The sequence below is a fragment of the Pleurodeles waltl genome, chromosome 3_1 (genome assembly GCF_031143425.1).
Source record: "Pleurodeles waltl isolate 20211129_DDA chromosome 3_1, aPleWal1.hap1.20221129, whole genome shotgun sequence".
NCBI classification, from domain to species: Eukaryota; Metazoa; Chordata; class Amphibia; order Caudata; family Salamandridae; genus Pleurodeles; species Pleurodeles waltl.
The window spans coordinates 1,391,225,534-1,391,253,247 of NC_090440.1; the positions used below are offsets into that span (position 1 = coordinate 1,391,225,534).

Sequence of the window (27,714 nt, forward strand, 5' to 3'; positions counted from 1 at the left end):
GACTCCGTCACTCCACTAGATATTTCTTCGTTCCTTCTGGTGCAGTATGAAGACGAGTCCCCAGAGCATGCACACCATGGAAACTGTTGCAGTTGCTAACTTGGAGCTGAGGTTGCTGAAGAAGAGTGTCTCTTGTAGACACTTTGTTGCAGTTACAGCGTTTCTTGGAGCAGGCTGCGGTTGATCCGAGGTCAGAAGAGTCTGAAGTTGTTGCAGAGGATTCCTGAAGGAAACTTGCAAGCATATTCTGAAGAGAACCCGCAGGAGAGACCCTAACTAGCCCTTATAGGGGGATTGGCTACCTTATCAGCTAAGGGCCTATCAGGAGGGGTCTCTGACGTCACCTGCTGGCACTGGCCACTCAGAGGCCTCCAGAGTGCCCCCACACCTTGCAAAGCAAGATGGCTGAAGTCTGGGACACCCCTGTGGTGATGATGGACAGTGGAGTGGTCACTCCCCTTTCTTTTGCCCAGTTTTGCACCAGAGCAGGGGACAAGGGGTCCCTGAACCAGTGTAGAATGGTTTATGCAAGGAGGGCACCATCTGTGCCCTTCAAAGCATTTCCAGAGGCTGGGGGAGGCTACCCCTCCCCAACCTGTAACAACTATTTCCAAAGGGAGAGGGCGTAACACCCTGCTCTCAGATTAAATGCTGTGTTCTGCCTTCCTGGGACTGGGCTGCCCAGACCCCAGGAAGGCGGAACCCTGTCTGTGAGGTGGCGGCAGCTGTAGCTGCAGTGCAAGCCTCAGAGTTGGTTTGGCAGTACTGGGGGTCCATGGTGGAGCCCCCAGGATGCATGGAATTGGCTTCCCAATACCAGATTTGGAATGAAGGGACAATTCCATGATCTTACACGTTACATAGCCATATTCGGCGTTACTATTGTGAAGCTACATATAGGTATTGATCTATATGTAGTGCACGCGTGTAATGGTGTCCCCGCACTCACAAAGTCCGGGGAAATGGACCTGAACTATGTGGGGCACCTTTGCTAGTGCAACGGTGCCCTCACACTTCGGAACTTTTCACCTAACCTTCAGCAAGTGAAGGTTAGACATATAGGTGACTCTTAAGTGCAGTGAAAATGGCTGTAAAATAATATGTGCGTTATTTTACGCAGGCTGCAATGGTAGGCCTGTGCAAGGGTTTGTCTGAGCTCCCTATGGGTGGCAAAAGAAATGGTGCAGCCCATATTTATCTCCTGGAACCCCAATGCCCTGGGTACGTAGGTACCATATACTAGGGACTTATGGGGGGGGGGGGGGGGGGCCAGTGTGCCAATTGAAATTGGTAAATATATTCACTGCCCTACTGTGACAAATTTAAAAGCTGAGAGAGCATAAGCACTGAGATTCTGATTAGCAGAGCCTCAGTGACACGGGCATCCACATTCGGCCATAAACTATGAGCACTGGGGTCCTGGCTAGCAGGATCCCAGTGACACAGTAAAAACACACTGACACACACTCACAAACAGGCCAAAAGTGGGGGGTAACCATGCTAGAAAGAGGCTACTTTCCTACACCCACCCCTTTTCAAGAGAATGATAATAAACACTGTTTATTGTCTTCTTGAAAAGGTTTTGCAGCTACTGCTGCTGGTGGGGGCGGGGGCAACACTCCTCGACCCTAATGGAGGAGCTGCTGCTGCTTGTTGGTACTTACCATCTCATGCTGGGACTACTTGAACCTAGGTGTAGGCATAATGGTGAAGCCAGTGTTGTTGAATGACCTAGTATGGACTGGAAAGTAAGTCAGCTAATAACTACCGGGAGGAATATTTATTAAGTTTTAGCACAATGTAGCACAGCAATCAAACTTGCAGCGCTGCCTTATTCAACAGGAAGAAAGGAACGCAGAACTGTATTTATTAACAAGCATTGGGAAAGCCAATAGGTCTCTGTTGGGACCAATTTGCTTTGCCAATGGTTTTTAGTGATGTCGGTATGCATCATGGTTAGAGGATTAGACTTGTTTTTATGATGCAGTAGACATCGTCAATTTGTAGGTGTGTGCACCAAGCATGTGCAGGCACCACACAAGCATGTGTCTATAGATTGACTAAGCCCTTTCTTAATTTACCCATTTGAGTTGGCTCTTTAAATGAAACACAAAAACTCTGTGGGCGGAAGCAATATAGGGTGGGGTAGAAGGAACACGGAGGGACCAAGAGAGAAGAAAGCCCATTCAAGACGATGAATAAGGATCAAGAAAATGAGAGTGGGAATACAGCCATTCAATAGTAAGCAAAGGGCAGTGTAAGTGGGAATGCTATAAGCAAACAATATGTCTTTCGCAAACAGACAACTTCTGCTTTCTTGTAGGTAAGACCTAAAATTGGCCTGCTGGTCCTGTGATCCCCACCACTGGCTCATAAACAGAGTGCCTAGTCCTACACACAACCTTTGCACCATGGTGCAGTGCTGTGTGTGTGCTGTCTAACATAGGAATGGTACTGGAGGCACATCCTTCCTTTCAATGAAAAAGAACGTGCCTAAGCAAATTCAGATACATTCCACACATTGGTTGTGTGCTCTATAGTTAGCACACATCCAAAGTGCTAAATAATTGGAGAAATAAAAACATTTTTCCAAGTAGGTATTATTTTTTGACACAAATCTCGGTATTAGCATTTTAGTAGTTTGGGCATTGTATCAGAAACTGTGGGTATTTGCGTCATGGGGACGTTAAATTGGTGTGACATAGGCAGATCATTGCAAAGTGGGGCAAAGCAGCAAAACCTGCAATTTGCACTGAGAAAAGGGTACCTCTCCGGTTCAAAATAGGTTTTACACTGGAAAGTAAATAAGCTGCAAAGATTTTGTGCCTCTTTGGGTCACTGTGCATCAAGGCAAATTTTTAGTAAATCTGTCCCAGCTGTTTGCCACTCTTAAAAGGACCCCCTGGGTTGGTGTGTGTGTGTTGGTGTGTGTGTGTGTGTGTGTGTTGGTGTGTGTGTGTTGGTGTGTGTGTGTGTGTGTGGTAAGTTGTGATCTGTGTACATTGTGCTGTTATTTTTATTAGTAGTTACACACAACGGAATACGTTTTCGAAAATAAAGTATATGTAAATGTTTTAACACTTTACATTCTCTGTCACTCAGATCAGCAGCATAATTTACTTTGTGCAGAATACATATCAAAGAGGAATCCTGTCTGAATGTTATAGGTGCACATTATTTCCCACATACCTGAGTAATCCTACATTCGTTGGTATGCCTCGCCATGCACCAACAATGTTAATACACTAAATATGGTAATTGCCTGGTGCCCACACCTTCTGAGGGGTCATTTGATAAAGTGGTCAGGACATTAAGAAGGTCTGGTATGCATAAAAACAGATTCTTTTTTCGTCTGCCAGCCAGGGGAAACACTTCATCGAATAGTAATGTGCATAGCAGACCTGCCAAATCTTAACCTTGGAGTTCTTCGGAGGTTAATGGAAATTACACTTAGATTGAATCTTTTTGGTTCATGTTACTGCACCTTATCTCTACCACCTCACTCCTCTGTGCCTGTTCCTGTATTTAGCTGTCCCTTTCTTTTTCTGCTTTTTGGCTGGCAGCCGGTTGTGGCTTGAGCTGGTTTTGTGTGCATTTGTTCCTGAAAGTTGAACCTATAATTAATTATTGTTTGTCACGACAAGGGTTTGAATTATCTGAAAATGAGTTATAAATTAAAAGGTCTGTTTATAGGCCCCCCAATATTTTTCACCACCGTTATTTTTGCTCTGATAATTACTTCTAGATACAGCTGAAGCTCCCAACATTCAACAGTTGAGTATTAAACTGTCAAGTAGGCCATTTTATCAGCTGCTCGACCAAATTCCAGAATTCTTGCAAACAGTGTTTCAAGTTGCATCGTTAGTGTAACAATGGCCTTCATGAAAGTATCAAAAAGTCCAACTCATGATCTTCATGCTGCAATTTCATGTTCCTCTAAATATGCAAAAGAACGGCCTTCTGAACTATTTCCAATATAGATCAAGGCCACAGGGTCAAAAAACAGGCTGGGCTTAGCTACCAGCTGTAACTGACAATATCAAATAAGTGTTCCCAAGGCACAGACTAGCCTCCTTTGCAGATCCAAAACGTTCTACTTGAGATGTGGCTCCAGAAAGTGAAGTATTATCTGCAGGACCTTCCATAAAGAGAGGCGAGAATGCTGTCAGTGTTACAGTAAAAAGGGGAATGCTAAATCTCGTGCATTTCAATTTCTTTCCTGTTTCTGGTGGTCACATCAAGCTCTCGAGCTTCTTTAATTACCACCCACCATTGTGTTATACCACGTACTGACTTACATCCTTGCAGGGCGTTTCCAGACTGTCTAGGTAACGGCAGTAGTGATTGGTATGCGGTGTGTGGTGTGTTGCTTTGCAATTGATCTTGTGACAAAAAAAATGATTGAGTGAAATGTGCTTTATGTTATGTGTGATAGGTCTGCTATGCTGTATGGCATGTTTTGTTATTTGTACAATTACCAGTCTGATATGTAGTGTGATTTCTTCTACATTGTGTGGCATGTTACTTTTCCAGAAAGTTTTCTTATGTGCATCTTTCATCATGTGTTATGTGATGTGTTGAACGTGTGTTATGGAATTGTGTACCACGTGCATTTGTATTCTGTGATATTTTGTGGTATGAGGTATGCTGTTTGTCTAGCATGCTGTGCTGCAAAAGGTGTGTTGTATGCTTCGTGGTGCGTTGTACAGTATGATTTGTTCTGTGGTATACTATATTGGGTGATGAGTAATGTGTGGTACACCACATGTTCTGTGTTTCAGTTTGTAGCAGAGTGTTATGTGTTGTGTTGCATGGTATGTAATGTGGTTAGTTCTGATTTGTGGCATGAAGAATTGTTCATGTATGCACATTTATGGAGGCCACCTTGTGCGTTTCTTATATTAACTTGAAGCTAGTGGTGGCCGCTGCCAATGTTCAGGGGAGGGAAGAAGGGAAAGAAAACATTTAAAAAAAACAAAAACACTTACCTTTCTCATCGCCACAGCCCACTGCTTCACGCTCTTCTTCTGGTGTCCCAGCATTCACCAGCACAAGCTCCCCAGCAATCCTGGCGCTGCTTTTATGCTAAACCTAGGATTGGTCTCAGCGGCTCGTACTGCCCTGGGGTCTATGCAGTTTCTCCAGCCCGGCTGTTCAACACATCCAGGCTGGATAAACCTATGTGCGCATGTGTGTTTGGCCGGTCTCAGATATATGGTCAGTTATTGTGTCATCCACATTCTTCCCACTGCAGCAATCATATGGCACAATGGGTCAGCCTTCTTCAGATATTGGTTAACTTCACTGTGAGAGATGCCATTCTGCCATTTCACAAGGACCACTTCAACAAACAAAGTAGTCCTCTGAAGTGCCATGCATCAGAAAATGATGATTTCTGTTTCCAATTTTTTTTTAATTCAAAACAAGAATTGTTAATGACAAAAAGGCTCACCCACATGTTCTTTGGAGATGAGGGAATGGTAAGAGAAGAAGGCCCAATAAAGGCCTGTTTTAATGTTTTTTTTGTTGTTGTTTTTTTTGTTTTTTTTTTTAGGTATCACTACAGACAACATAATCTAAGAATATTCCTTTTACCAATACTTTTAAAGTGCATCTAAAATGTGTGTGGGCTTTGAAATAGCCCACTTCGATCACTGGATTTTTCTTCATTTTTCATGGTTTGCCATTGCCCTGATGGGCTAACCATCAAGGCTCTACCATTTCATGTATGGTTACACTATCCCATTTGTGTTGTGGGTTTGATGATGGGCTGAAGTAGACCTTCTGTTAGACTGCAGAAGTACTGTGATCTGTAGGCTGTAATACAGAGATGGTGTGTTTTTGTTGATGAATTTACTGGCATGATGGCATAATTGCTCATGTATATCTAGTTTTTGTTTAGGAGGTGCTTCCTATTTGTCTTTGTAACAGGCTAAGATTACTCAAAAATTGCTGTTGCATGTTCTTTTGTTTTACTTTGTCCTTATAAATGTCAGAGGAAGTACACACCCCTAGCACCCTCAGAGCCCAGTGAACTAAGCTTTGTGCTAAACTGTGGTAGGCAAGAAGCACTGGGTAGGACGTCACCACTTTAGTAAGTACTGAGTGTCTCGACGTCCTTTGGTGGTCCCAGAATTTCTATCATGGAGATTTTACTCCCTTTTTCTATGGTGCTGCTGACTGGAGTATTGCTGGCAGCAAAACAATACCCAAAGTGCTGAGGCAAAGCCAGACACCAGCAACCACCTTCTTCACAAGGCAGCAGTACGCAGGTGAGTACAGAGAAGTTCTGCTCAGACACTGAAAGAGAAACCCTCATGAAAATGAGTTATGAGAAGGCTGTTGCAAAGTTGCTTTGAGCAGCCTGTCACAGAGACCTTGTATGCCTGAAGATACAGATTGTAAAGCTCAGCGTGTGTTTTTTCCCAATTATTCTTGGTCGTGTGCAGCCAGTCATCGCCCATCCGTATACAGTGACAGAGCTGTTGTATGCTACTAGTGACAAGGCACTCATGAGAAGGCAATCACAAAGCAGTCAGCACCAGAAGGCAGTGAAGCAGTGGTGTGCAGTCACCCACTGAACTTGCAGTCAGCAATAGAGAACCACTGGTGTAGTTGTATGCAGGCAGTCATAGGCATTCCCACTGAATAGAGACATTCACTCACATTTTATTTATTTTCACTGCCCTGAATTCGTCAGCTGTTTTTTTTTGCCAGAGGGAATTTTCAAGCTTACACGTAAAGAATTTTCAGTTCTATTAAGGACACGGATGCAAGCATTATGCTTTCTCTTTTACTGTTCCAAACAGCAGCCAATCAAATAACAGTAAAACAAAAACATCAATACCCATGATGCTCAATAATATTATTGCATGGTCCAATCATAACACAGGACATTAACCCATAAAAGCCATATCCCCAAAAGTCACTTCCTCTTTCTTTGTCTTAGTCAGATAAGAACCAGAACTCAGTAGAAACGCAACTCCTTACAGATTAACTCTCCATGATCAACCAATCCAAAGTCCAGAACACCATAATTGGAGCTCAAAAGGTGGCAGGACATGTTGGAACACAAGCGCTTCAGCAGAAAAACTGAGATCCATAGACCTGCCTTCTCAGAAACAGGATTCAATAGAACCAAACCATCAAGGTGTCTTCTGATACATTCCTAAAGGTGACAAAAAATTGAAGGTAATATTTTCACCAAAATAACAGATACTCAAATATGAAACATCTGTATACAATCCATAATTCAGGGTGGGCAAAACCCAAAACATTCACAAGAATGAATCACAGAACATTCAGACCTAAAACCAAATATAGTTCATATAGAATCATGGGAGGGGTAATCCTCGCATATGTGGCCTCAATAGAATTGAAAATTCTCGACGTGTAAGCTAGAAAATGTTTTATCCTATGTTAGGACCAGAGGCTCCGATTATGCTTGTTTAAAGCTGCCCAGTTACCACAGTAGCTACATCAACCATCGGTTTGTGATAGAATTTCCGAAAATTAGATTCTGAAGACCAATCCTCTGCTCTCATGTCCTCCAGACGCCAGCCTAGCATTTGGGTCTTGGTAGCCATTGCTCCCCTAGCTGAATGAGCCTCAAATTTAGTAGTGTCTGTTCCTGCTTCATTTATCTACCATCTCATCCATCTGGACAAAGTAGCAGGCGACACTGGTTTAAAAGGGTTATGTAACAATATTAACAATTGACCCCTAGAATCTTGTCTGATATCATCCGTAGCCGTTTCATAATCTTTCAAACATTGAACTAAACTGAACTGTGGATTTTCAGGAAACATAGGATATGCTATCAACCTGCAATTGTTTTTTGTTCTTCTAGTGATGTTAAATGTAACACCCTCTGGAGAGAAGACTCACCCTGCTAAATCTAGAACCCTAACATCTGACACATGTTTACAAGAAATGAGACAAAGTAACATAGTTAACATCACTGCGATTTGCTTTCTGGAAAGATAACGATTAGATGGCCATTTGTCTAAGAACCTCAAAACTATGTCTACATCTCAAAGGAAAGAAGAGCTGAGTTGAGGAGGAGACTTCATGCGAATCCCTTTCACACTTTGCAAAGTAAGGGATGTTCCCCAAGCGGCTTACCTTCAATCTGTTCATGACCAGCTGAAATGGCAGACCTGAAATTATTGACTGTATGATAGGTATGCCAGAGCCTGCAAGTTCTGCTAAGAAATTCACAATCATGTTAACGTTCGACCCCCACAGGTTCGATACCTCGTCCTTCACACCAACTATACCATCTCTGCCTAGCTGAAGCATACCGTTTATGAGTGCGTGTTGCTTGAAACTTGCAGCTTGTTGCAAAATGCCTAGGGAATTCCATCTTGACCAGAAACCGTCCAAACCATCAACCACAGTTTTCTCAACAGGACCAAAGGATGTAGAAGGCCTTGCTGACTCATCAGAAGATTCTAACGAGGCGGAATGAGAAGTGGAGGAGCGCAGGCTAACAACAGAGCTTGGGCTAGGCCCTTAACACAGGGGTCAGGAGCACAGTCTCTGCCTTTCGTTGTTGAACCTGCGACAGAACCCTGGGAATCACCATGAATTTAGGAAAGGCATACCCCCGAAACTGACTCCAGTCCTGGAGAAAGGCTCCTGTCGCCAGAGCCAACGGATCCAGGCACCAGCTGAAGAAAGTTTTAATCTGGAAATTGAGACGTTACGCAAAGAGATCTACATCGCAAGGACCCAACTCCAAAAGAATTTGGTGGAAAAGATCCTGATCCAATCTCTGGCATCCCTCAAATACCTGGAATTCCAGTCTGCTATGGCATTCTGAGACCCCAGCAGATAAACTGCAGTGACACTGTTGGTGGCTGAGACAATAATGCCGTGGCTGTTTCCGCTAAAATTATGGATTTGGTCTCTGCTTGTTGACATATCACTGACAAGATATTGTCCATCCTCAATAAAATACAACAATCCGACTTCTGAGGGTAGAGACTCTTTATGGCAAATAATCCCTCTAGAAGTGCCAAACAATTTATGTGGCGAAGTAGCTCCCACCTCGACCAACGGCCCCCCCATCGCAATCGATCCACATCGTGCCCTTCAGCCCCACTGACTGGCATCCGATTTGATTACTATGTTTGGGTGAGATCTGAAAATGGCTCTGCCGTCCTAGGCTTCCATATGATCCAACCACCGGTGAATTTCCTTCTTGACTTCCTCAGATAATGGAATCGGTTCTGAATAAGCCAGACCCTTCCGAAGGTACTGAATTTTTTATCTCTGAAGAGCACAATAGTGAAGTGAGGCCAGGAAGATGGCCTGAATGGAAGAGGACAGAAGTCCTACTATCCTGGCAATTGCTCTCAATGATAGTCTGGTTGGCTAAAGCAGACTTCAACTCCTGCTTGATGTTGCAAATCTTTTGAGAAGGGAGAATCAGCTGGGATAGGACTGAATCTATCACCTGAGAAGAATTCAACAATGACTTCTGTGCATTGATCATGAATCCCAGTTCCTGTAAAAGTTGAACAGTCTATTATAAATTACTCCAGAGAGTCTGAGCATCCTGTGCCATCAGCAAGATGTCATCCAGATAAATTATCAAACGAACCCCTTTTGCTTGAAGGGAATTGACCACTGGTCTCATCAGTTTGGTGAAGCACCAAGGAGCAGATGACAGGCCGAAAGGGAGAGCCTTGAACTCTAGACACTGGCCTCTTCACAGAAATTGTAGGTAGCTCCTGGGAGGAGGAAATATGGGAACTGAGAGGTAGGCGTCTTAGGTCCAGACAGACCACTCAATCACCCTCTAACAAAATGTCCCTCAGCATGTGTATTCCTTCCATTTTGAAGTGTCTGTAATATCCAGTGATTAAACTCTTTTAGGTTTAATACTAGACGATGACCTCCACCTTTTTTGTCTCCCAAGAAAATAGGGCTGATGAAACCTAAAGTGTGAGGGGAGGAAATACCCACTGCTCCTTTGTCAAAAAGGAACTGAACCTCTAGATCTATGAAAGACTGATCTGCTAGGGAAAAATACATTGAACCTGGGGCCCATGATTGTTTTGGAGTACTGAAGAACTCGAGGGTCCCCAGAAATCAGTTTCCAATTGTGTAGGAATAAACCCACACTGCCCCCCAACATCACCCGAGAAGAAGGTATGACCCTTACCGGAATATCCAACGTTTGGATCGCTCCTTGTTGTTCTAGTCTGGGACCTCAGCAGAATCTGGAGTGTCCTCCTCTGGAACGGGTGGGGGTAAAAGGTGGTGTCCGCTGATTCTCCATACCAACCGCCTCTGAAGTAGTAGGCTTGAGGGCTTGCATATGATTCTTGGCTGGGCATACGCCTTCCATAACGACTAGCACTGAGAAAAAAGGCCACATTTGAAAACCTTTTTTAAGGGACATCTGTACCTTGTCGACGGAGGAGTAGGTAGAGCAGAATTTAGATAATTCTTTGACGAACAGTGCTCCAAAGGGCATCCCTTCTGCTGCAGGACCTGCTTTCGAAGTTGCTAAATCGTTTAGGTTGGGATCGATACGCATCAGGAAGGTCCTTCTGCATTCGGAAGAAATAGCACAGTTAGTATTGCCTAGTTGGCAGATGGCTGGCTGTGCCCAGCTAATCAATATATCAGTGTCCACTGCTGCTCCAGACTCTTTGGATTGAAAAGCCAATTCTAAAATCTTGGTTAGGGCACTTGACATGTCCAAAAGCTTGTCCTGGCAGTTACACCACACCCTGTCAAAGCCCTTCTTTGGGTCCTTGGAGAACTTCCTCATGAACATGACCATAGTGGGGTCCACTTCTAGGGTGTTAGCAACTTTACCCTCTAAGTCTGGCCGGGGAATTCCGCTCGACGGTGGGCTCAGACCTCCTTATCAAAACTCTTGCGTATGTAAGATTGTACATACTTAGCCACTTCCGGAGTGGGGACCCAATTGGACGCTCTCGGTGAATAATCTCAGTAGGGTCAAAATTGAGAACTTTCAGAGGCAAGACATGTTTCTTAGGTCTTTTACTGGGACCGGGAATATCCAGGTCATCTGAGTCTGAGGAGGAGTCAGTATTAGAAAAGGATGGTGAAAAACTAACCTTTTTTTACTACAACAGTTACGTTTGCTGGCTCCTTTGCTTCAAACTCTTTCAAAGGCATCAGCCTGTGCGTCAGAGGACGTAGACTCAGTGTTTTTCCCTTTGTCCTTAGGCTTAGAACTTTCACCAGGCGCCGAGTTCTCTGGCATCCAACCTTGAGTACGAGCGTAATCAAGCAACTTAACGGAAAAAGGTCCCACTGCCCTCACAAGGGCCTCGTTGACAGATTGTTGAACCCTACAATCAAGGTCACTGACCAGATTAATTTACAGATGGTCAGTATTATCTTCAGCCATTCCATTGAGCCATTCTCCTGACTGAAATTTTTGGTATTCAAACAGAAGATTGCGCAATAGAGATCAAAGGGGGAGTCTAAGAACCCCTGCCAGGCTATTTTCTGATATGCCTATAGAATGTGGAGGGAGCAGCCTGTCATATACACTCTAGGAAGTGCCTATTCTATTTATACAACCCTACACTCTAGCAGTAGGGTTTCAAGGGAGCACAGAGGGCAAAAACAAAACAACCAAAAAAAACGAGGGCCACTGCTTCTCAGTTGCGTCGTGGTGAAACGAGCCGGCTTCTCCAAGAAAATTGAGGGAAGAAATGCCAACTCGTACACGCGCCAGGAAAATGGAAATAAGACTACGCGAAGGCCGCATAGTCCGCCCCCGCTCCACTAGGCAGTGAGATGGCCAGGCATCCAAAATTGAAATTCAGCACCCACCGAGCGTTGCACATTATAACTATCAAAGCGAGCAGAAATACTACGCTAGTGCTAAGACACAAATAAAATTCAAGATTAAGAGAGAATCGCAATGCTGTACTTTTCTGGCTGCTGGAGCAGCAAAGAAAGAGGAAGTGACTTTTGGGGTCACGCTTTTATGGGTTAAGGTCCTGTGTTATGATTGGACCAATTGTATTGAGCATACTGGGTACTGATGTTTTTGTTTTACTGTTATTTGATTCACTGCTGTTTGAAACAGTAAAAGAAAGAGAAAGTATAATTGGAGCCTCCTGTCCCGACATGGAATTCGTTCTTCCAGCAATGCCGTTGATTGTTTTGTCTCAACTGCAATGATTTTCAATCATTTTGTAAAACAGATATTTTTGCAGATCTGGCCATGTAAAGACTGCTTGCCAATTTTTGAATTGTAAAATAGATTTTATTGTGATTTCTTTTTTTTTTTTTTTTTTTGCATCTCTTTTTCTGGTTCTGGAAAAGCCACATACTTGAATGTATTACTGGATGTTGCAGATTGTTTGCACACTTGTAATTACTTTCTCTGCACACCCCTTTGCAGCAATCAAAATAATGCCGCTTTGGAAATTGTCTGTTTCAGAATTCAGTTCAAATCCATTTGGTCTTAACCCAAATCAATTTTCAGTTGTTTGTGAAATCTGATTGCGCTCACCAAAGCTTTGTTATTTCTTATTAAAAAGTATTTTTTTTGTGTTTGGGAGTCCACTTAAGGATTCCATTTCTAAGTGAGGTTTACTACACTGTATGGTGGTTACAAGGTTTTCAGACATGGCAGTACTTTTTCTCCATGGGTCAAGATTTGTCAAGCGAACCCGCAACTAGCCATTCCAAAAGCTTCTTCTTATTGCTGATATTTCGTCTTGCTGTAGGTGTCGGCTTTGCCATGAGGCAAGTGGCCAACATGACCAAGCCCACCACCATCATCAGCGTGGATGGGGATACGATCACCGTGAAGACACAGAGCACTTTCAAGAGCACGGAGGTCAACTTCCAACTGGGGCAGGAGTTCGATGAGATCACAGCCGATGACAGGAAAGTTAAGGTGAGCCCCTGGGAGAGGGCGGTATGGAAAGGATAGACTGTGGCTATTGTAAACTCGCAGGCTGGTTTTGTAGACAAGGGATATGAGGGAGGCAGTGCTATTCCACCAGATATGATCATGCTGGATCCTGGACACAACTGCATAAAACTGCGCTGTTCCAATGCAACTCATGCATCCGCATTGACTGACCAGTAATAAAACACATTTTTACTGAATGAACAGTGCAAACATGGTTTTTCTCAAGTCCACATTTGCAGATGTTCCCTTTTACTGATCAGTGAGTTAAACAGTTGTTTTTGCATTCCTCCACAGGTACAAAAATATATTTAAAATGCACATAATCTGCCCTCCGTTTTAGGAAACAGGCCTATCGCTCCAGGCTAGGTGTATGAACACCGGTGTATCCAGGGGGTGGGGTGGGGTGTAGGGTCAGATTGGTCCTGTGCCCCACTCTGTCTGTCCTTGTTCCCCCTTGTGCTTTGCTACCACAGCTACTGAATGTACCAAGGGCAACACAGAAACAGACACTGCACCTTACCCCAAACATTAATTTGTCCAACTCCATTTCATTGCAATGGCGTATTGTTTGCTTAAAATTATAACTCTGGCTTTGTATGTATGTGGGCATATGTCTAAATATACTTATGTAGATATAGAGACATATATGCAAAGCCAGAGTTAAGCATTTTAAGCAAACATACACATGTTTACGTATATAAAACCTTTGTAGGTGGCCCCAAAAGTTTTATCTGGGACCCAATGAGTGCCACCATTAAAATCTTCTTCTAGAGATGTCACACTTTACAACTTAGGTAGCAGAGGTTCTCCTTCTGAACATCGGATATTCTGAGAAAGGTAAATCTGCTATAGCGCTTTCACTTTGAGGACTTTCGTAATTAGATGTGGCATAGTTAGACAGCCGAACTATCAATTCACCACAGAGATATGTATACTAAAACGTTCATACATTATAATGTCAAAGATTATACATTCAGGTTCATATATTGATCATACTCATTTCCACTACAAATAGTCTAGTATGCTTTAAAGCATATGCTTGCATAGAAATACAAAAATATAGGTTAAATACACTTGAAAAGTGAAGAACCAACTCTTCTAAGTAATGCAGAAACTAAAGTCATGGGACTAGACAGTAATCCTATCTTGATTATACCAAGACTTAATTTCGTCACCAACTGACACATTAATGTTTTGCATAAAACATTCATACCTTAGAACTAACACCATTTATTTTTTTGCTTACGGGTTGCCAAGACTGCTGAGGGGCTTCACTACAAGGAAGTGTGCAGGCTGGCGTTCAGGAGCTTCACTTTTCATTGTGTCAACATTCCGTTATCAGAATGTTTCATATTCTGACAGTCACTGAACCTCACATCTAGCCGTCTGCCCTATCCAGCAGTCATCCTTCTTCGCTAATTTGCGAAAGGCCTATTCACTTTCATGCAAGATCTTTCTGTAACAATCTCAAAGGTACCATGGACAACCGAGGGGCTAAGCATTTATCTATACTATGTGTACAAGTAGCATACAGAAGCAAGTGTCAAGGCTTACCTTAATCATTTACTTAATGGAAGGCTTTATGTAGAGAGCGTGTGCAGCTCTGAAGAAGACTCACAACACTTAAACATTCAGCTAAGGGCCCAATGTCGGTCTTTAAGGGGGAAGGTGAAGCCTCTGAGTACAGTTAAAGAAAAGGAAACCAACAGTTTTATGCACACTTCCCCCGAGGCTGTCAGAAAAAGCACAAAAAGGAGAAAAGGAAAACAGTAAAACAGAACTGCACCGAAGTGTACGTTTCTTTTTTGGCATAATATTTTGGAAATCTCTTGACATCTTTCAGCCAAAATTTGTACTAACCACTGAGGGCCAGATTTAAAGAAAAGTGGCAGAGCACGGTGCTGTGCCAAAATTGGCAGCGCCACACTGCGTCACTTTAGAAATGCCGGAATGCACCGTATTTAAGGGAATACGGCGCACCCCTGCGTTCCCCCTGCGCTGGCACTAAAGTTAGCTGCCAACGCAGGAATCCTTGCACCATCATGCAGGGATGTCTGTGTTGAGGGGTGTGATTGTTTATGTGCGAGAAGGTGTCCCTTCCTGCACATAAACAATCACTAATGGCGCTTTGGCACTTCTGTGTGTGTGCTGCACAATGCAGCACTCACAGAAGTGCCAAAGCATCATTTTCAAATCATTGTTTATGTGCAGGAAGGGACACCTTCCTGCACATAAACAATAATTTCTGGCATTTTGCTATTTCTATGCATGCTGCAAAATGCAGCACACATAGAAAAAGCAAAAAATGACTAGGAATAAAAGTATTCCTCCTAGTTGTGCCTTAGATTTTGGCGCTGCCTCAGGTTTACGAGATTTCATAATGCAATGGGTGTTGCTGTGGCACGCCCACAGCAACACCCATTGCACGCCCCTTCCACGTACTGTGCTGTGTGGGAAGGGGGCCGTATTTACAAAGTGGCGTTAAGCTACAAAAAGTGGCTTGATGCCACCTTGTAAATACAGCGTTGTGCTTAGCGCCACAGGAGCGTCACTAAAAGTGACGCTCCTAAGACGCTAGGGGCCTATAAATACGGCCCTAAATCTCTTAAACCTGAGGCAGTGCCAAAATCTAACGCCACCCCCAGGGGTGGCATTAGCAGGGTACAACGAGGAGGAATACTTTTATTCCTCTTCTTTTTTTTGCTCTTTCTATGTGTGCTGCATTCTGCAGCACGCATAGAAAAAGCAAAATGCCAGAAATGATTGTTTATGTGCGGGAAGGTGTGCCTTCCTGCACATAAACAATCATTTGAAAATGACGCTTTGGCACATTTTTGTGTACTGCATTGTGCAGCATACACAGAAGTGCCAAAGCGCCATTAGTGATTGTTTATGTGCAGGAAGGTGTGCCTTCCCGCACATAAACAATCACACCCCTCAACCCAGACATCCTTGCACAATGGTGCAAGGATGCCTGCGTTGGCAGCTGAATTTAGTGCCAACGCAGGGGTGCGCCGTATTCCCTTGAATACGGCGCATCCCTGCGTTTCTAAAGTGACGCAGCGCGGCGCTGCCAATTTTGGCACAGCGCCGCGTTACGCCACTTTTTAAAAAAAAATCTGCCCCGAGATTATTAAGAACAGCTTGATCTCATGAACTGGCAAATCATCTCGTGTCACCAAGAGGTCCTGATTTCCCTTTCTAAAACTGGAGGCCGACATACTGCCGAATTACTTCTGTTTGTTGAGGGACTGGTGCTGTGCACCACACAAAGCGAACTGAATGACATCCAGAGCAATAGGTACATTTTATGTGTGTATTTCAATTTGGCGAAGACACCCGATGCCACGCCCATGGCCCTCCAACAAAGCAATGAAAACCCACCTGTGCTCACTGCCCGCAGCCGGATTCACAGACCTTTTGCCCCATGTTATTTATCACTCACATCCAAACATGATCCCATCAGTATTTTAAATGTTTGCGTTTTTTATTACTTTATGAAAACATTACAAATCTTTCTGTATAATTCCCAAGATGTATCCAAGGAATGCGCGTGCTGTTCCAAAGCCTGTCTCCCTCCCCCATCTGAGGGAACCCAGAGTTTTCACCTGCCCAGCTGCGCTTCTCTTTGAGAATGGTGGGCACTGCCGGTTAATGGAGCTGTGACTGGCATGTTCCAGCAGCAACGGATTTAACCTATGACACAGTCTGAGCTGGCACCCAGAAGCTGCACGTGGTGGAAAGTATTTTAACTCTGCCTCTGTTGTCTGGTCTGCGAGTCGTGTGAGCCATGGATGTGTATGCGTGGCCCAGGCTCACGCCGCGCCCTTCAGATGCCCTCAGCTGCTGGCACACACAATAGGAGTGAGCGGTAACTCCAGCCAACAGGCGAAGGATAACACTGTGGAGCTGCTCAAGCCCTCAGGGGCAGTCGAAGGCAGGCAGGGAGTGTTAAAGGCTCCTCCCTTCCTAAATGAATTATGGGCGACGTAGTTCTCGCTGCTTCCTGCATTATTAAAATATTGTTCCAGTGCATTTGATGGAATACTAAATGTTTCAAGGTTCCTCAATGAACGGATTTTGAAATCTTTCTTAAATATTAAGATCTCCTCCTCCTCTTCAACATAAATCCAGCCACTGGTCCCCTCCTCTGACCTTACAGAGAGCTTATTCCTTTTGTGTGAACAGCGAGGGAGTACCTACAGTTGCGGCTCTAGGATTGTGGACCTGGAAAGGCCACGAAGAACCACGGATGGCCCATAATGATGCACCAGTGAGAAAGTGAAAAAAACAATCAATTGTCCTAGGAAACCTACTGTTTAGTGCACTCAGAAAGGTTTCCAGGTTGTACAAGTCTAGGAATGGAAAGTTGCATAATCTTTAGTAATTATGAATCTTGTGGTGAAGACCAGTGGCCCTACCTTGTGTCCGGTACAAAACGGGACCTGTGAGTAGGGGGGGGGTTAGGAGTTGGTCGCAGAGCATGGATGTGGACAGTCTGTCCAGGGACCACTGTGCACAGCTGCAGGCACCGCAGGACAGGCACTGGAAGCAGGGTGTTGGGCTCTGTGGATAGGTCTAAGGCCATTCCTTGACCCCAGTGCCTGTGGAGCAGATCCACGTCCACCATTTACCAAACGGAAGGGGCTTCAGAGTGAACGGGCACGTTTGACGCATATGAGCTGTGAAGTACATTGATAACACTGTGAACCATAAACAGCGAAATTCAATATTTAAGTGGATGCTTTCAGTTTGTCGATCATTATTAAAACATTCTTTCAGCAGTGGTTTCTGAACCCATATTTCACAGGAACGTAGCATACCCAAATGTTACTTATTATATTATCCTTATTAATTATGGTTGTCAACAATTAAAAAGCCTTGAAAGCAGTGTAGTAAATTTAAGCACACGGCAGTGCGATGTAGTGATTTTTCTCGATACGCATTTTTTTGTTTAAAATATTGTAATTCAAGAAATACATAACAGATGATGTGACATTCTGTGAATATCTGCAAACCACTCTGCCTTTTGGGTGATCATCCTGTCCCAAGAACCCCCGCTTTTGTATTACAGAATTAAATGTGCATTTTATTAACACTTTACACATGCTCATTACCAGTCCATTGTTTGCAATAGCACAAGAAGAACGAGTTCATATTCAGTGAATTTCTGAAAAATGTCAGCACTGTTTCACAGACCCATTACCAATGTAAGTTCTGCACATTTTCAATAGGAGTTAAAGGTACAGTGGATCCGGACTGACACACTGAATAATATGTATAAAAGGTACTGATACACTAATTAATGCAAAAAACAAAACTGCACATAGTAGTGAGGTACAACATACTTTACTAAATCTGAATGATGATGACTTCGCTTCTTGGAAATTTCAGAAATTAAGGAATCTGTATAAGACTATGACGTGTTTTCATATTTAAAAGGTGCATAACTGATGTGTTTCAGTACTTTTTAGACTTTTGTTTAAGTCTTGTAGCACGCATCCATTGTAATTTAAACATCTGGTGAAATCTGTTTTTCTTATACAAATACATGTTATGCGACGTTTGCTACAGAATATTTTGCCAACTTGTAGCACTGAAAATGACAAGTGTCCCTATTAATGTAATCCAGTGTCACTTATTTTATCTGTCCTACAAGGACGAAACACCAGACGTGCCCTAGCTTGGATTCAAAACAGTGTCCCGCACATTATCCTTTTATCCCATCTAAAGCACATATTCACATGTAAATGTACTCAAATCTTGTGAATTAAGTAGAATCATCCATACAATGTTCCGCATTTAACCTAGTGCCTAGGTGTAACATTTATTTCATCTTTCGTTTAATTTGCTTTTCATATATCATCAAGAGTTAAGAATGTCTTCTCAGAAGGAAGACAATAAAACAAATTACTATTGAGATAGACAAATTGTATGCAGTATTTACTTTTCTTGAAAAGGCAAAACCCCTTTCCATCATATTATTGTTTCTGTCTTATGCATCTAATAGTGGGAACATGCAGTCTCTTTTGTTGTTGTCGGAGTGTTGCAAGGTACCCCTGCTACATTGTGCATGTTAACAGCAGCCTCCATCCCTGTTGACGTCACTCATGATTCTTGACAATTAACGTCCTTAAGGAGCCCAAGTCATTGCTCATTATCATGAAAGTTAAGCAGCTAAGCAGAGTGTGGCAGAAGGGCCGTATGAAACACTAAAAAGAAAGAACAAACAGTGGATCTCCAGTTGTGAGTGGACATTGCGTGGGTCAGTGAATGGTTAAGGAGACCTGGTCCTCCTGACACCCTCCTCTAGAACGGGGCCTGGTAGTGGCGTAGCAAGGGTGCCCTGGCCCCCAGGGCAAGCAGTGAAAAGGGCCGCCCATAATTGTTTGTTGGGTAGCAAAATACATCAGTAACCAGGATTCAGGGAGCCCTGGTGCCTCTGCACTTACTGAACCACTGATATCCATGTCTCTGCTCTCCAGTGCCTTCTCTCCCGTTTGTCCTCTCTTGTCTTGCAGTAGAAAGAGGGGCACAGAAGGGCAGAAAGAGTGGCAGGATAAACACTCACACACCCCACGCCAACCCCTACATGCCTCACAACAACGCCAGCGCGCTCACCAGCAACAGAAATACCACTACCCACCCACAACACCATCATGCACCACCACATCAGCCCCCGCAACCACCTCAACTGCATACTCCTAAACACCCGCTCCATACACAAACATGCCATCGAACTCTGGGACCTGATCACGTCGCACTCCCCTGACATTGCCTTCCTCCCGGAAATTTGGATGAATCCCTCTTCCGAGCCCGACATAGCCTTAACCATCCCAGAAGGCTACAAAATCCATTGTCGAGATCGTCTAAACAAACCATAAAGATCACCACCAACACACTCGATACCCTTGACAGTGCAGAACACCTACACTTCCTCATTTACATAAACACCAACACCACCCTCAGAGGTACCCTCATTTACAAACCACCGGGACCTCGCCCCTCCTTCTGTGACACCATCGCTGACATGCCCTCACCTCCATAGACTACATCCTCCTTGTTGACATCAACTTCCACCTGAAGAACCACCACGACCACAACTCCACATCCCTTCTAAAAAACCTCACAAACCTAGGACTCAAGCAAATAGTCACATCACCCACCCACTCAGCAGGACACATGCTAGATGCGATATTCACTTCCAGCAACCACATAACCTTCACACACACCACCGAACTCCACTGGACCGACCACCACTGCGTCCACTTCTCCTTCTCAAAACCCCCCCACACACCAGCACCACCACACCCTACCGCATGTGGGACAAGATCCCCACAGAACCTGAACGCCCAGCTCGCACAAACCGCTCCCCCCAACACCAACGACCCCAACATTGCTGCCCATAACCTCACACAATGGATCACAACCTGTGCAGACTCCCTCGCCCCTCTTAGAAGAAACATCACCTCCTGCACCAACAAGTACGCCCCTTGGTTCACCACTGAACTCCAAGTCTCCAACCGCGAATGTCGCAAAACAGAAAAAGCTTGGCGCCAGGAACCCTCCATGACCAACTTCTCCACCCTCAAAACCACCATGCGCAAACACCACTAACTCATAAGGACCACCAACAAGGAACGCATAGACAGTAATTCACATAACAGCAAAGAACTCTTTACCATCATCAAAGAGCTTACCAAACCCAAATCCTGCAACATCGACCCCACTCACACACATAACCTCTGCAACTCCCTCTCCAACCACTTCCACTCCAAAATCCTCGACATACACAACAGTTTCACGACACCAGCACCCACCACATCCCACACTGACACAGCCAACAATAACACACCTCCCCTCCTCAACACACTACACAGCTGGGCCCCCACCAGCGATGAAGAAACTGAAGCAGAAATGAACTCCATCCACTCAGGCTCCCCCTCAGACCCCTGCCCTCACCGCATTTTCAACAAGGCCAGCCCAACCATTGCTCCCAAACTTTGTGCCATAATCAACAGCTCCTTCAACGCCGCCACCTTCCCTGACTCATGAAGAAGTAACCGCTCTCCTGAAAAAACCCAAAGCAAACCCCTGATGACCTCACGAACTACCGCCCTATCTCCCTTCTCCCCTTCCCCGCCAAGGTTGCTGAGAAGTGAGTAAACGCCCGCCTGTCTCACTTCCTAGAGGAAAACCATGCAACGACGCCTCCTAGTCTGGGTTCCGCAAGAACCACAGCACCGAGACCGCCCTCATCGCCTGCACCGATGACATCAGAGTCGAAAAATGCAAGACCGTCACACTCATCCTCCTGGACTTCTCCGCAGCCTTCAACACTGTCTGCCACCAAATACTCCGCACACGCCTCTACAACGCAGGAATCCGACACAAGGCCCTGGACTGGCTTGCCTCCTTCCTTGCCGAAAGGACCCAGAGAGTCCTCCTCCTCCCTCCCAATCTCCAGCAACCAAGATCATCTGCGGAGTTCCCCAAGGGTCCTCCCTCAGCCCACCCTCTTCAACATTTACATGGCCCCGCTCACCAACATCGTCCGCCCACACGGAATCACCATCATATCCTACGCAGATGACACCCAGCTCGTCATCTCCCTCACCAGGAACCCCACCACCGCCAAGACCAACCTCCACGCCGGACTCCTAGACACCGCCAACTGGATGACAGCAAGCCACCTCAAACTAAACTCCAACAAGACCGAAATCATCATCATCATCTTCGGCCCCAACAAATCAATATGGGACGACTCCTGGTGGCCCACCACCCTAGGACCTCCTCCAAAATCCGCCACCCACGCACGCAACCTCGGATTCATCTTAGATTCTTCCCTCTCCATGACCCAACAAATCAACTCAATCACCTCCTCCTTCAACACCCTCCGCATACTGCGAAAAACCTTCAAATCAATACCCATAGAAACTAGAAAGACAGGCACTCATCAGCAGCCGGCTAGACTACGGAAACGCCCTCTACGCCGGCACCACAGTCAAGCTTCAGCAGAAACTCCAGAGGATCCAAAACGCGGCTGCATGCCTCATCCTGAACCTTCCATGCCATGAACACATCTCTACCCACCTCAGATCCCTCCACTGGCTTCCTATCGACAAAAGGGTAATCTTCAAAGTCCTCATCCACGCACACAAATCCCTCCACAACACTAGACCAGCCTACCTCAACGAAAGAGTGAACTTCTACACTCCCACCCGCCACCTCCGCTCCGCCGACCTCGCCCTCGCCACAGTTTCTCGCATCCAATGCACCACCTCAGGAGGCAGATCCTTCTCCTACCTCACCCCCCCCCTCTCAGCGCCTTGAGACCCTCACGGGTGAGTAGCGCACTTTATAAAAAAAAATGATTGAGTGATTGAGGATCACAGGTGCAGAGAAAGAGGGCTAGTTAAAGATTTTATAGTGAGGCAGACAGACAGACAGACACATAGGTGCAGAGAGAAAGAGATAGAGAGAAATAGATAGGCGCAGAGAGAAAGAGATAGATAGGCGCAGAGAGAAAGAGATAGATAGGCGCAGAGAGAAAGAGATAGATAGGCGCAGAGAGAAAGAGATAGATAGATAGGTGCAGAAAGACATAGATAGGTGCAGAAAGACATAGATAGGTGCAGAGAGAGATAGATAGGTGCAGATAGAAAGAGATAGGTGCAGAGAGAGAAAGAGATAGGTGCAGAGAGAAGCAGAGAGAAAGAGATAGGTGCAGAGAGAAAGAGATAGGTGCAGAGAGATAGATAGGTGCGGAGAGAGAGAGAGATAGATAGGTGCGGAGAGAAAGAGATGGGTGCGGATAGATAGGTGCAGAGAGAGATAGATAGGTGCAGAGAGATAGATAGGTGCAGATATGTACAGAGAGAGAGATAGGTGCAGAGTGAGAGAGATAGATAGGTGCAGAGAGATATGCGCAGATAGGTGCAGATAGATAGGTAGGTGCAGATAGATAGGTAGGTGCAGATAGGTAGGTGCAGAGAGAGATAGATAGGTAGGTGCAGAGAGAGATAGATAGGTAGGTGCAGAGAGAGATAGATAGATAGGTGCAGAGAGAGAGAGAGATAGATAGGTGCAGAGAGAGAGAGAGAGATAGATAGGTGCAGAGAGAGAGACAGATAGATGGGTGCAGAGAGAGAGAGAGACAGATAGATAGATGGGTGCAGATAGATAGATAGATAGATGGGTGCAGATAGATAGATAGATGGGTGCAGATAGATAGATAGATGGGTGCAGATAGAAAGATAGATAGATGGGTGCAGATAGAAAGATAGATAGATGGGTGCAGATAGAAAGATAGATAGATGGGTGCAGATAGGTAGGTGCAGAGAGAGATAGATAGGTAGGTGCAGAGAGAGATAGATAGATAGGTGCAGAGAGAGAGAGAGATAGATAGGTGCAGAGAGAGAGAGAGAGATAGATAGGTGCAGAGAGAGAGACAGATAGATGGGTGCAGAGAGAGAGAGAGACAGATAGATAGATGGGTGCAGATAGATAGATAGATAGATGGGTGCAGATAGATAGATAGATGGGTGCAGATAGATAGATAGATGGGTGCAGATAGAAAGATAGATAGATGGGTGCAGATAGAAAGATAGATAGATGGGTGCAGATAGAAAGATAGATAGATGGGTGCAGATAGAAAGATAGATAGATGGGTGCAGATAGAAAGATAGATAGATGGGTGCAGATAGAAAGATAGATAGATAGATAGATGGGTGCAGATAGAAAGATAGATAGATAGATAGATGGGTGCAGATAGAAAGATAGATAGATAGATAGATGGGTGCAGATAGAAAGATAGATAGATAGATAGATGGGTGCAGATAGAAAGATAGATAGATAGATAGATGGGTGCAGATAGAAAGATAGATAGATAGATAGATGGGTGCAGATAGAAAGATAGATAGATAGATAGATGGGTGCAGATAGAAAGATAGATAGATGGGTGCAGATAGAAAGATAGATAGATGGGTGCAGATAGAAAGATAGATAGATGGGTGCAGATAGAAAGATAGATAGATGGGTGCAGATAGAAAGATAGATAGATAGATAGATGGGTGCAGATAGAAAGATAGATAGATAGATAGATGGGTGCAGATAGAAAGATAGATAGATAGATGGGTGCAGATAGAAAGATAGATGGGTGCAGATAGAAAGATAGATAGATAGATGGGTGCAGATAGAAAGATAGATAGATAGATGGGTGCAGATAGAAAGATAGATAGATAGATGGGTGCAGATAGAAAGACAGATAGATAGATGGGTGCAGATAGAAAGATAGATAGATAGGTGCAGAGAGATAGATAGGTGCAGAGAGAAAGAGATAGGTACAGAGAGAAAGAGCTAGGTGCAGAGAGAAGCAGAGAGAAAGAGATAGGTGCAGAGAGAGAGATAGGTGCGGAGAGAGAGATAGGTGCGGAGAGAAAGATAGGTGCAGATAGGTACAGAGAGAGAGATAGATAGGTACAGAGAGAGAGATAGATAGGTGCAGAGAGAGATAGATAGGTGCAGAGAGAGATAGATAGGTGCAGAGAGAGATAGATAGGTGCAGAGAGAGATAGATAGATAGGCGCAGAGAGATGGATAGATAGGCGCAGAGAGATGGATAGATAGGCGCAGAGAGATGGATAGATAGGCGCAGAGAGATGGATAGATAGGCGCAGAGATGGATAGATAGGCGCAGAGATGGATAGATAGGCGCAGAGATGGATAGATAGGCGCAGAGATGGATAGATAGGCGCAGAGATGGATAGATAGGCGCAGAGATGGATAGATAGGCGCAGAGAGAGATAGGCGCAGAGAGAGATAGGCGCAGAGAGAGATAGGCGCAGAGAGAGATAGGCGCAGAGAGAGATAGGCGCAGAGAGAGATAGGCGCAGAGAGAGATAGGCGCAGAGAGAGATAGGCGCAGAGAGAGATAGGCGCAGTTAGAAAGCTGGGTAGGCGCAGTTAGAAAGCTGGGTAGGCGCAGTTAGAAAGCTGGGTAGGCGCAGATAGATAGAAAGCTGGGTAGGCGCAGATAGATAGAAAGCTGGGTAGGCGCAGATAGATAGAAAGCTGGGTAGGCGCAGATAGATAGAAAGCTGGGTAGGCGCAGATAGATAGAAAGCTGGGTAGGCGCAGATAGATAGAAAGCTGGGTAGGCGCAGATAGATAGAAAGCTGGGTAGGCGCAGATAGATAGAAAGCTGGGTAGGCGCAGATAGATAGAAAGCTGGGTAGGCGCAGATAGATAGAAAGCTGGGTAGGCGCAGATAGATAGAAAGCTGGGTAGGCGCAGATAGATAGAAAGCTGGGTAGGCGCAGATAGATAGAAAGCTGGGTAGGCGCAGATAGATAGAAAGCTGGGTAGGCGCAGATAGATAGAAAGCTGGGTAGGCGCAGATAGATAGAAAGCTGGGTAGGCGCAGATAGATAGAAAGCTGGGTAGGCGCAGATAGATAGAAAGCTGGGTAGGCGCAGATAGATAGAAAGCTGGGTAGGCGCAGATAGATAGAAAGCTGGGTAGGCGCAGATAGATAGAAAGCTGGGTAGGCGCAGATAGATAGAAAGCTGGGTAGGCGCAGATAGATAGAAAGCTGGGTAGGCGCAGATAGATAGAAAGCTGGGTAGGCGCAGATAGATAGAAAGCTGGGTAGGCGCAGATAGATAGAAAGCTGGGTAGGCGCAGATAGATAGAAAGCTGGGTAGGCGCAGATAGATAGAAAGCTGGGTAGGCGCAGATAGATAGAAAGCTGGGTAGGCGCAGATAGATAGAAAGCTGGGTAGGCGCAGATAGATAGAAAGCTGGGTAGGCGCAGATAGATAGAAAGCTGGGTAGGCGCAGATAGATAGAAAGCTGGGTAGGCGCAGATAGATAGAAAGCTGGGTAGGCGCAGATAGATAGAAAGCTGGGTAGGCGCAGATAGATAGAAAGCTGGGTAGGCGCAGATAGATAGAAAGCTGGGTAGGCGCAGATAGATAGAAAGCTGGGTAGGCGCAGATAGATAGAAAGCTGGGTAGGCGCAGATAGATAGAAAGCTGGGTAGGCGCAGATAGATAGAAAGCTGGGTAGGCGCAGATAGATAGAAAGCTGGGTAGGCGCAGATAGATAGAAAGCTGGGTAGGCGCAGATAGATAGAAAGCTGGGTAGGCGCAGATAGATAGAAAGCTGGGTAGGCGCAGATAGATAGAAAGCTGGGTAGGCGCAGATAGATGGAAAGCTGGGTAGGCGCAGATAGATGGAAAGCTGGGTAGGCGCAGAAAGATGGAAAGCTGGGTAGGTGCAGAAAGATGGAAAGCTGGGTAGGTGCAGAAAGATAGAAAGATGGAAAGCTGGGTAGGTGCAGAAAGATAGAAAGATGGAAAGCTGGGTAGGTGCAGAAAGATAGAAAGATGGAAAGCTGGGTAGGTGCAGAAAGATAGAAAGATAGGTGCAGAGAGAGGGATAGGTGCAGAGAGAGAGAGAGAGAGAGAGAGAGAAAGATAGGTGCAGAGAGAGAGAGAGAGAGATAGGTGCAGAGAGAGAGGGAGAAAGATAGGTGCAGAGAGAGAGGGAGAAAGATAGGTGCAGAGAGAGAGGGAGAAAGATAGGTGCAGAGAGAGAGGGAGAAAGATAGGTGCAGAGAGAGAGGGAGAAAGATAGGTGCAGAGAGAGAGGGAGAAAGATAGGTGCAGAGAGAGAGACAGTTAGATGGGTGCAGAGAGAGAGACAGTTAGATGGGTGCAGAGAGAGAGGTGCAGAGAGAGAGACAGATAGATGGGTGCAGAGAGAGAGACAGATAGATGGGTGCAGATAGAAAGATAGATAGATGGGTGCAGATAGAAAGATAGATAGATGGGTGCAGATAGAAAGATAGATAGAAAGATAGGTGCAGATAGAAAGATAGATAGATAGATGGGTGCAGATAGAAAGATAGATAGATAGATGGGTGCAGATAGATAGAAAGATAGATAGATAGATGAGTGCAGATAGATAGAAAGATGGGTGCAGATAGAAAGATAGATAGATGGGTGCAGATAGAAAGATAGATAGATGGGTGCAGATAGAAAGATAGATAGATGGGTGCAGATAGAAAGATAGATAGATGGGTGCAGATAGAAAGATAGATAGATGGGTGCAGATAGAAAGATAGATAGATGGGTGCAGATAGAAAGATAGATAGAAAGATAGGTGCAGATAGAAAGATAGATAGAAAGATAGGTGCAGATAGAAAGATAGATAGATGGGTGCAGATAGAAAGATAGATAGATAGATGGGTGCAGATAGATAGAAAGATAGATAGATAGATTGATGAGGGCAGATAGATAGAAAGATAGATAGATAGATTGATGAGGGCAGATAGATAGAAAGATAGATAGATAGATTGATGAGTGCAGATAGATAGAAAGATAGATAGATAGATTGATGAGTGCAGATAGATAGAAAGATAGATAGATGGGTGCAGATAGAAAGATAGATAGATGGGTGCAGATAGAAAGATAGATAGATGGGTGCAGATAGAAAGATAGATAGATGGGTGCAGATAGAAAGATAGATAGATGGGTGCAGATAGAAAGATAGATAGATAGATGGGTGCAGATAGAAAGATAGATAGATGGGTGCAGATAGAAAGATAGATAGATGGGTGCAGATAGAAAGATAGATAGATGGGTGCAGATAGAAAGATAGATAGATGGGTGCAGATAGAAAGATAGATAGATGGGTGCAGATAGAAAGATAGATAGAAAGATAGGTGCAGATAGAAAGATAGATAGAAAGATAGGTGCAGATAGAAAGATAGATAGATGGGTGCAGAT

At 44.7% G+C, this 27,714-nt stretch overlaps 1 protein-coding gene across 1 annotated transcript in view; it reads left to right on the forward strand.

Moving 5' to 3' along the window:
- Nucleotides 1-27,714, forward strand: part of FABP3 (fatty acid binding protein 3) — a 70,383-nt gene that overhangs the window by 21,539 nt on the left and 21,130 nt on the right. Inside the window, exon 2 of the mRNA XM_069224897.1 lies at nucleotides 12,732-12,904. Within this exon, the coding sequence (XP_069080998.1) occupies nucleotides 12,732-12,904 (173 nt within the window). The remainder of the gene's footprint in view (nucleotides 1-12,731; nucleotides 12,905-27,714) is intronic.